This window comes from Opisthorchis viverrini, assembly GCF_000715545.1.
Source record: "Opisthorchis viverrini unplaced genomic scaffold opera_v5_96, whole genome shotgun sequence".
Classification (NCBI taxonomy): Eukaryota; Metazoa; Platyhelminthes; class Trematoda; order Opisthorchiida; family Opisthorchiidae; genus Opisthorchis; species Opisthorchis viverrini.
In genome coordinates this window covers 1,525,604-1,536,404 of record NW_008751749.1, presented here as the reverse complement: position 1 = coordinate 1,536,404, position 10,801 = coordinate 1,525,604, and the positions used below count along the sequence as shown (strand labels likewise).

The window sequence follows — 10,801 nt, the reverse complement described above, 5'->3', positions numbered from 1 at the left end:
AGCATGGATACCAATAACTTCCGTGACAGGATAAAATCTTACCTCCTCACCTAATCCGTCAATGAGTCTAATGCCAGCTAAAATTTCAGAGAAAGAAGTATAAAACCATGTTGCTCACGTTGCTTGCGTGTGTTAATATGAGTAGCCAGGCCCCACAAGAAGGACTTCCTCCGTCAATGAGTCTAATGCCAGCTAAGATTTCAGAGAAAGAAGTATAAAACCGTGTTGCTCATGTTGCTTGTGTGTGTTAATGTGAGTAGCCAGGCCCCACAAGAAGGACTTCAAATGTACGAAGCTTAGATACCTAATTTGGATGGCAGATGACAACCACCGAAGACAATTTTTGTCTTTATTAATTCCAGTTGGTTTCTAGATGAACACCAAATTGCACCAGAGTGCTGAAGAGTAGTCATTCGCAATTTAACTAGCTACTACCACTCAACCGCATATACTGCCCAAAGGTTGTCCCATACACCAGTTGGCGCGATATTCGGAACGTCAAAATATATTTTACTGACAACACACACTACCTACAAAATCGCTGAAAACACCCTCAATGTCCAACTCCGCTTCCACCCCTCTTGAGGCATATCAGGTAGACACAGTGCTTTATACATAGAGTGTTATGATAACAAGACACAATTCGATATCTCAAATGTCGTCCCGACTGCTAAATTAACTGCACACTGATTTGAAGAACATCATAAACGATGGATTCAGCCGGGTCTACTTTGAACGTCAATTTAATTTGCAAATGAGTGCATTTCACCGCAACAGTCATTTCCATTCAGTTAGCAATGAAACCGAGGTCATCTACTGGAGTTGCTTCACGCTTGTCGAGTTTTCGTTCGATCGTGTGACTCGTGAGCATCACTTTGCCTGAAAAGAGTTACTGCGCTGGGACCAAAGTGATGGCACTTTTATGTAAAAAAAACAATGAGCATACTGTTTTCTCATGGAACGCACTTCCTTCCGGATCCAAGCTCTCACCGAAGTGAATGATTTAATGTAGATCAAGATATATTGGCAGCCTCTACTCAACTCACGTGAGGCGTGAGAGTTCGACCAGGGGTAGTATAAATTTCAATTAGACGGATAATCGGGAACAAATTGTCGTTTTGTGTAAACCATCGATCCGTTTGTATGAATTCACTGTTTGGCGATGCGGTTATTGTTACGGCAGATAGGGAACTCGCTAAAATGCCAAAGCGCCGTCAGTCAGTTAGCTGGAAAGGTAAGTATTCATCCTTGTTTCCACGATCGCTGCTTGATGAGGAAGCCATCGCTCGTGCACGGCTGGTTTCTCGCCGATGACAGTTTCCCTTATCCTTGACTTCAGGTTAGGCAGCCTGCCATCAATCAGCTATCTGGAGCACACAGATACCATGGGTTTCAGATTGAAAGCAATCTTCAATAGCATGTGGTGTTCATTTTTAAAACGGTTGTCTGAACTCTGTCTCTCCACCCTCATTGGAAGATTAAATCGACCACCGGAGGTCACCAGTTCCTTCTAACTGTTCAACTTATACCATCAGGCAGTACACACCAGTATAACGAAAGTTTCGCTTCCGTTCTTCAATACCGTTCACATTCCCAGGGCGAAAAAACCATACGAGGCACGGTGCTTATTGACTTTAGAATGAGAGGCATGTATTCTGGGTCTGTGAGCTCACCAAACAGAACTGATGCCTTCAACTCAGATGGTTTCGGTGGGCTGGACCATGCTTAGAAGTGTTTTGTAGACGGAATTAACACAAATCAGTAGTGGAGGCGTGTTCTCCTGTTAGAATGATAGCTAAACTCGTTTTGACAAAAGCCGATGTTAATCAGTGCTGAAGCGTTCGCCGCCATGACAGCACTTAGTTTTCGGAAACGCTCACATCCGATAACATCCATTTTCTCTGCATTATTAACGCACTCAGGCTTCTTTTGGTAATTATTCGTAAATACTTCCAGCCCAAACCAACCGGAATTGATTGCTATGTCACAGACATATGTCTCGCAATAAGAATGATTCAAGTGTATAACGACAACACGTTAGTTCAGACAGAGTGTTAGAGGACTTGGCCCTGGGGCTCACTGAGCTGGAAATCCGGTTAGCAATAGGTCCATGGAGTGACACTGTGTGGAGCAGAGCTGCCCGCGCTTTATCTAACATGTCCATCGTATTATGGTACGTCTGTTTCATGTTTGTCCCGCTGGTTTTATCGGACTACCGGTTACTAGTTTAGTGGAAATTACTGGCAGAATGAACCGTAGTTTTTTTTCTGAAGTCGCATAACGACGTCAGTTGTTTGTGAGACTGACGCCGCTTCACCTGGTCTGCTGATATCTTCTTGTTATGTCATGCTGTTTCATCGATGCACTCACTGTTGTGTGAACAGCATATTTTGGAGATGTTTTTTAAAAGCTTGTGCAACAGTAAACCGTGGGAGAAAAGCTCAACAACTATGCAACCAGATCTGAAGAATGAGCCAAAATACGGTGCAGAGAACAACTGAAGTATCCAGATCAAATCCAGTACATGAGAACGGAACGTTCTATCTGAGCCAAACGAAAGATAGTCACCCCGAACTTGCGATAGTTGCCTCTTTGGGGAACATTACCGCATGGAAGTTTTCCGTCTGAGGGAGACGGAATCGATCTGTTGATGCAAAGTCTCTTGTGAATGATTTTAGATTGATGTGCGGCGCCTGTTCAGCTGTTTCTCTGTCAAGCGAACTGCACGTGTTGTGTGCTTCAGTTGTCGGCCGGCACTGCCATGATGAACAGCCCTAACACAGAGTGAAATCAAGGGTACTAGGGTCTTATGTTTTTAAGGAAGACATATGGAACTTAGGTGCTACACCTTAAAAATGTAGCAAGGTATATTCGTCTGAGTAGTGTGTTGGACTAGGATGCCGTCAGCAGGATTGACACGGAGCTGTTTGTGACATCACACATATCAGCATCATCGGGGTGGGCAACAACAGTGGTGACATCGGTGCTTGACATGCGAAAAAAACTCAGTTTATTTGGTTATATTTAAGCCCAGTGGTTGAAGAAAGGGAACAGTGGATCGGGAGGGGACGTGGTGCTAGTCTACTCTAAGCGTTATGAGGTACTCAAACTTCCAAACACCCGATCGGACAATCTAGGAGGAAACTGACAAAACGAATGCCAATGACATCAAGTGACTGCCCTCTCTCCTGACGCCTTACGCCAAGTGCTCCCGGGACGATGAAGAACACTCGGTCCAGGAAGGTCGACTGCATCGACAGCACAAAGCTTTTTCGGAGTCGCCTTCACACATTTCTCTTAATTCACAAGTTGTGAACCTCCCAGTTTGCTTCATTCTAAAGCAGACACGAACAACAGAGTTCGTCTGGGTGGACCGTCACTCAACAGCCACCGCAGTTGATGGTGCTGGATATTCTCGACGATCTAAATATCTGTTGCACAACCAAAACCCCGTTTTCTGATTATCCAGGTGCGAATTTGTAGATGTCATCCAACACCGCCAACACTTATGAGGCATCGGTGGTAAAAAACCTGAAGATGCTTCAGATCATCTGCTCGGAGAGGCCATGTTTCGCAACGATACTCTTAATGTAGCCTGGTACACGCGATCTTTTAGACCCAACTGTATGTCTTTTTTCCGCCACAATTGAGGCAAATTACCAAACATGATTCTGGCTTTTGAGATTCGCGCACTGACTTCATCAGAGACACTTCCGATAGAGCTAATACAACTATCGATACACATACAATTCTTCACAACCTCCAGTGATTCTCCTTGAAATGCAAGGGGTATGTTCAGAGACTGCACGTCCCTAAGCACGACTTTTCCCTTTGGAGGTATGATGGTGCGATAGTCGTCAGAATATTCAACATAGCTTGTACCGTGCATCCGTCTCCGAAAATGAGGGTAATGTTGTCTGCGTACGCCAGATCGACAAGGTCTTCGTAAAGATTTGAACACCAGTTAGAAAGCGTGTTTTCTGTTGTGTAACGACTACTTCCATTGAAGAGTGTGTCCAGCACCAGAAGCTGAGTTGGTTGGGACATGTGTTGCGTATGCCGAACCATCGTTTGCCGAAGAGAGTGCTGTTTTCCATGCCCAACTCAGAGCGGCGGAAACAGAGAGGTGACCAAACCTAGACTTGGCAGAGGAGTATGAAGGAGATCACGAAACGCTTGGGTGCTGTCGGTGCTACTCGCCTTCCAGGGTTGGGACCGCGTGATCCTCATTGTGCCTGGTTGGAGACACTACAGGATATGGCTGCCAACCGATGTCAGTGGCGTTCTTGTTGACAGTTTCTATCCAGATTGCCTGAGTGAATGTCTGGAGGTGTAGGCACCTCGGAATGATTGGGGTAAGCTAGCACTAAGTCCCTCCCCCATCCACCTTTATTCTTTTCTTTACAATAAGGCTTTCAAATAAGTCATGGTTGTACGGTAGTGAAGCATCAGTGTTGAACACTTATGTCATGCTGTCGATGATGATGATGATGAACACCAGGATTTCGAAGACCTTCCAGCGTTCGCCTCATTTGTTTATCAGTGCTGGAGTTGAACAAGAGTGGGAAGAATGAACATCCTTGTCAGACACTACTTTTTGTAGGGAAGCTTTTGGAGAACTCACTCTAAACTCTCGCACACCCAGAAGTATGTGAATATAGGGACCGGATTATGTTCACAAACTTCTGGGACATACCATGTTGAGCATATTTGGTCTACGGGAATAACCGATGGACGGACTCGAACGCGCCGTTAAAGTCAAGAACACCAGTGGTATTTGGCCGAAGATGCCAGTGCATTACCATTTTTCTGGAACAAGTCGCCGTACATGTTCCAACCAACAACAGGCGACCCTTGATCTGCTATCCAACCAATGGCCAACCAGGCATCAGAGACTCTGTAGTGGTCACAAGGACACTACCCAGTATAGCTTAATGTGTCTAGGAGGCACACAAACCGTCACAGTTACGTAGGGTCCAGTATCTTTATGACTGTGCCCAGTGGGTGTGAAGCTGTACAGTGTGATATGACCGTAAAACAGTACTATCAGCATCGCATTGCTGTCAAGCAAAAGACCCAGGCGTATTGGAGCCGCTTTAGTTGTAGCCCGCGAACTGGGTTGTATGTGATGTTATTTGTAGAATGAGTGTCATCCCATTTTTTGATTAAATTACTGTTTGGGTTTCTTGTAGTCGTCTTTGGGTTTTTTCATACGTGGTCCTCGAGTTTTCGTTTTCACCGGGTGCATCTAGTAATATCTCGTCTTGCAACATTGAATAAAAGACGGTCACCGTCCGAATGGCTTTTGTGACATTAGAAGCTTCAGGTTGAAACATTTTCCTGGAATTCAGGTCAGCCTATACGAAAAAGACCTGAAACACCATACATATATTAGATTGTATATGGGTTTTATCAGGTATCCGCATTCGACCCGTCAGGAGTTTCTAACAGGCAACCTTCTATATGGGAGAATGAACACTTTAGTGTTCGGCTATGCTCGGCTAATCCCAAGTGTGACTAATATGTCATTGTATTCCAGTAACATAGTTCACACTGCATAAACTAGCGTTTCATCGCTCCTTAACAGAACAATATTACTAGAGGTTTGTCGGCCATATTCCGCTGATGGTTCCTAAAAAGAATACTGTTCTCAAGAAATACCGTCATTTGCAAATCAATTTGGTTTTCACGACAAACTCAACTGAACCTCTCGTTTGTGATATTCTACAACTGAATGTGCTGCACACAGGCCGCCTCATGTTCCAGTTGGCACGATATTCGAGATACCGCAGTATATTTTCATAAAGGAATCTATCACAAGGTTGCTGAAAACTCTTGGACAGCTCACGACCGGTTTCGCCCTTCTTGGGGCTCATCAGGTAGGCGCAGTCCCCAAGTTTCCGTCAACCTTATGATCTAATTGAACCCAAATTGCACTGTTTTCGAGAAATACACTCATTAGCATATCAGTTTGGTTTTCACGAGTCCCAAGAAGGGCGAAAGCGGTCGTGGGCTGTTGAGGAGTTTTGAGCAACCTTGTTAGCTGTTTCCTTTAGTGTTCCTTTTAGTGGTTCTTGTTTGTGGGATGCAGACTGGATGCTATGTTTGAAACTTCAAAATCTTTTCACTTGTTATAGTGAGTGTAAGATCAAAAAATGCCATCCATACAGAACTGGACCCTTTGGAAATTCCATCGTCTTGTATAAAGGTGAAAAATGTCCCCAAATGTTTTGGTCTGGTCGCATCACCATGTATGGGACCTTTTTCCGATCACTCGCAACTTTTTCTAAAGAGACTGGTCCGTATGTCGAATCGTACACCTAGTCTACAGTTGGTTGGTTGGTTACTCAGGTAGGGTAGATGGTGGTTGGGCTGAGCTGGGCAATCTGATTGCAAGCGTTTCATCACCAATCGAGGTACATCATCAGTGCGTTATTAGGGGGTGTAATGGTGCGTAGCGGTCGGTTAGTGGTTGTGTCATGGGAAACACAACGTCGCAACGTAGCATCTTTTCTCTACGGTCGTTGTGTCTCTCGATGGTTCCGAATTCTTCTCATTCTGACTTCTCACTGAACGACATGCTTCAGTATCTATCAAATTCAAGGCAACAGAGCTAGTTTCTAAACACTGCTGGACACTGTAGGGCTGACTTGATCTGAAAGTATTTCGTCTGCAGCCTTGTTTCTTTATGATTATTTCCGACTGTCATCTGACCCGTTGTATGAAACCTCTGAATTCACCTCACTCAAACGTGACGCAGGGAGCCGGTATACAAATAACCGTTTTGCTGGATCGCTATCGTTATGTAGCTTTTCTTGTAAAGGGCCAAAAACGTTCCTGCACTAATAATGTCGCAGACACCTCATGAGCTTGAATTTCCGCATACGCTAATCACCAGTGGCTGAGTGCTTGCATTTCAAACAGTTCCTTAATCTATCGTGTATCAAGCGTACCTCTCCATGTGGTTCGTATGGCAAAGTCTGCACAATGACGTGATTAAAACCATCTTCGTTGATGGATTCGAGCTTATTACCTTCATTGCCCGGCAAATTCTGCTGAATTGAGTTGTGTGCTTCGCGTATCGTGGAAATAATAGTGACCCGTGAGCTGGCATCCTCCCAGTACATTCATTTGTGATTTACAGCCTCATCAAACTAGCTCAATCAGCTGACTAGCTTATCGATCATGGGTCATGTGATTGATCTTTTGCCGTGTGTATGTGTGTGCGACTGACTCATTGCATTCATATTGCAACAGAGAATGCAACTCTTCTGGTCCAAATGCAAATCACCTGATGACCTCCACTCCACGTGGACGATAAAAGGCGCAAGAAACATGCGGTTATGGAAATTAAGTAAGGTTTGTGCCAACTGGTTCGTCTGTGTGTAACCTGGGTTTGCGCTGCAACTGGAGACCCGTTTGGGCGCGTTTTGTGCACAAGTTCCAGCTAGGTACCACATGACCATTTTTCGCTTCACAGGGATAGGGGTGAAAATGTCCTTTAGTCCATCCACAAGACCATACTGATAACTACGACTGACGAAAACAATGATTGGTTCCTGACCATTTTTGCCGTTTGCATTCAAAGGAAATATCTTTGGCTGAAGTTCTAATAATGGCCATTTGTTCGTGGAGCTTGGTAATGTGGTTGCAAACGTTTCATCACTATTCGAGCTGACTTCACAATGGAACACAAATGGTCTCTCCTCAACTAGTGACGAAAGGTTTTCAACCAAATCGCCTAGCTCAGCAAACGAACCAACGTCCATTTTTGCCTTCTATAATCGACCGTCATAATGTTCTGTTATTCCCAACCTTAGTTGGCTAAAGACTGAACACCATGTAGATCAAACAATCCGTCGCGCTGCGATATTTTCGTTACATTTTCCTCGTCATTTTGGTTTAACGACCAAACTGCATTTGAAATCAGTTGTCAAAAGTGAACTCTAAACAAGTAGCCATGATGGATGTCTGTCTTTCGTGATTCAGCGTATCTGTTAGTGCTACGAAATGGAGTGTTACGACAGAATCGAACCATAACATCTACCTATCTGATTTTGATGTTGTGGGGGCTTGTGGGCTTTGTGAAATTCCTATGTGGATACTCAAGCTGATCGAATTTCGAAGCACAAGAATATACCCTCCCAGTGCGCATTATTAAACGTGTCTCGTCGGGTTCCACAACAAGATCAGTGAGCTCGTAGTGTTAATTATTGCACGGCTCTCTCTTTGCCTCTCTTTTGAGCCGACTGACTGTTCTCTCTGTTCAGGATTTATGAACAACCTTCTGGATTGACGGTTCTTCGGCAGTTTTTAATGTTTCAAAACATTTTGCCGGAGAAACAACAGTGTCCTGATCTATGTGACCATGCAATTGCGAATCTTTTTTTACGTATGGAGCCCATCAGATCCTGGTCACATGCAGTTAGTTCTCTGTTAATGTTTCACTTATTCCTGGAATCACTTGATCACTTGCCGCGTTAAAAAATTACTAAGTATGAGGTTATTCTGTGGGTCTAGCAGAATACAGGACAGACCGAAACTGAAGCACAGCGTACTCGATGAGCAGAAGAGACTAGTAAAAAAAACGGCGGAAATTTTAGCAACACAAGGATGTGCATTCGTGAAAAATTATGGGCAAAAGACGGAGAAGAGGAATGTATATTGGGTGGCCAATTGGTCAATTAACTCGAAACGGCTAACTGATGTCTTACTTGTTCTCCAATTTGACCACAGTTAAACACGTGGTTGCACTCCTTCCCCCGTCTACCTGCCTTACAGGTCAAAAAGATTTGTTGTTATCTGCTCACCTGACCTTGAGTTGAGTTACAGGACAATATTTTTACCGTTAGCTTGTCCATTGATTGTTCTCTAAAATGTTTTCTTACTCTAGCCAATGGATCATCCAGTTGATCACACAGTTTGTGGGCCTTCTAGTCTTTCGACATTTGAACGAAAATTTTGGGGTGAAACAAAAAGTGACGAGTAGCTTTTGCTTCACTTTTTTTCCTATTCCGTTCATATCAGCTTTCACAGCAATTTTGGTGTGATGCAGTGAGATGTGCGCAACAATGAGAGGATAAGGCTTAACAGGTAGATCCGAGTCTGTGAAATCTTATAACTAGTGTTGGATCATGAGCACCTCGTTGTTCTTGCAGCCAATATTAGGCACAATTTCTTCCTTGAATTCTAATCTACATTGTCAGTCCCGTGGAAAAAGAATTCGTTCAACTGGCAGTTTATTCGTCAGCTACTTGCGGAAGTCGACTGGTAAATTCAAGCTAACCTTCTGATGATCTCTTACGAAGAATTAATAAATCATGGGAATACTTCATTTTCTAGTGATCTAGGCCGCATAATCTACTGCCCAACTCTACGCAGTCCGAGACAAAACGATTTCAGATGCATTCTTTTTGATTAGATATTCTTCTGGCAGTCATCGATACTCATTCTGTCCATCCGACCAACGTTCAATTTTCACCCTGGCCTCATCTTCTTATCCTGATAGTTCAGAACATTGCGATAACTTCGGTCAGGTTCATTTTCCTTTCTATATAGCTCACAATAATCTTTTCCAACTTCCCTATTTCAGTCAGAAAATTGCTTAGCAACGGTGTTTGTCCCGATGTGGCAAACGAAGATGGACTGACCGCCCTTCATCAGGTAAATTCTTTGCAATGAATTTAACAAGCCAGTTAGGACTAATGGTTTCTGAGCTGCATTTCGATGTGCAAAGTTAGTAAAAACGGTACTGGCAATGGCAGTAGCAGAGATAGAGCAGGGAGTACATCTTCAGTGGTAGATTTCGGAGCTGATGGCACGCGCCTTTCCGTGGAAATTCCTTAACAAGATTCCTTGAAGACAAGTGTTTCGCCGTCCGTACCCCAACGAATTGGTGTGCACCCTTGCGCCCATGGACTGGCAACGACCAAATCTTGTCAACTATCATGAATGGACAATATGCGTCGTGGGGTTAGCGGTATGATGAATTCGGTCTGTCCACTTGTGGTCGTCACTTTACTGCGTGGACTTAATTCTGTGTTTCAATTTAGCTCATTTGCATGTGTTTCCCACTGGTTGTCAATTTGTCTCAGATGAAATGCCATTCCTCGTTCTAACCTAGCAAGCCTACCGTTTTACCGCGGAAGAATCCGCAGAGTTGAAAAAGACACACGTAAGCGAATTATGGGTGACAAACTGTGTGAATATTAGTTTGCCATACGTATTAACCAACCAGGTAACTACAGTTCTAAGCTAACCGGACAGTAGATAAGAGTTTGCATGTCCAACAGTGTGTACCAACAAACGTTTGGTGTGTTTAGTACATGACCAGAATGTCTGAATGTTTTTTGACTAATCTACTGCCTAACGTTACTTATGGTGTAGTACTTATATACTCATACAATTGATCTGTTATCTCTCGATCAGTATTCGAAAACAAATATCTATCTCCTTTTGTTTTACTACTGTGTGTGCATTGAGTAGATCCCGGTCGCCTCTGGATACATTTGAATATCCAGTACAGTTTGGTTCACTCATTGAAAATATTACGAGAGTTCTTCAAATTCTTTGCGATGACAATCGCTGAAAGCGACAGTAATGTGTAGTCACTTAATAAGTCCTCCAAACTTTCTAACATGTTCACCTAGAGTAGTATTTGGATCTGTATCCGAGTTTATTCTCCCAATCCTGTTCAACAGCATATTTGAGGCCTTTAAAAGCGACTGGGAATTTCGCATTATCCGTTTCTACATATCGCGACAACTGAACCAAAAACGAATGAGAAAACACTTTGATTCTG

The 10,801-nt window shown here is 43.6% G+C and overlaps 3 protein-coding genes across 3 annotated transcripts in view; 1 reads left to right on the top strand and 2 right to left on the bottom strand.

The window, feature by feature from the left end:
* T265_05151 (hypothetical protein) overlaps positions 1-7,127 on the bottom strand; it is a gene marked incomplete at both ends in the record, with an annotated part of 17,326 nt that extends 10,199 nt beyond the window's left edge. The window contains one exon of the mRNA XM_009170075.1: positions 6,954-7,127. Coding sequence (XP_009168339.1) covers positions 6,954-7,127 — 174 coding nt within the window. The remainder of the gene's footprint in view (positions 1-6,953) is intronic.
* Positions 1-10,801, top strand: part of T265_05149 (hypothetical protein) — a gene marked incomplete at both ends in the record, with an annotated part of 78,012 nt that overhangs the window by 6,171 nt on the left and 61,040 nt on the right. The window contains one exon of the mRNA XM_009170073.1: positions 9,593-9,663. Within this exon, the coding sequence (XP_009168337.1) occupies positions 9,593-9,663 (71 nt within the window). The remainder of the gene's footprint in view (positions 1-9,592; positions 9,664-10,801) is intronic.
* The window catches only part of T265_05150 (hypothetical protein), a gene marked incomplete at both ends in the record, with an annotated part of 60,221 nt that continues 60,061 nt past the window's right edge, over positions 10,642-10,801 (bottom strand). Inside the window, one exon of the mRNA XM_009170074.1 lies at positions 10,642-10,764. Within this exon, the coding sequence (XP_009168338.1) occupies positions 10,642-10,764 (123 nt within the window). The remainder of the gene's footprint in view (positions 10,765-10,801) is intronic.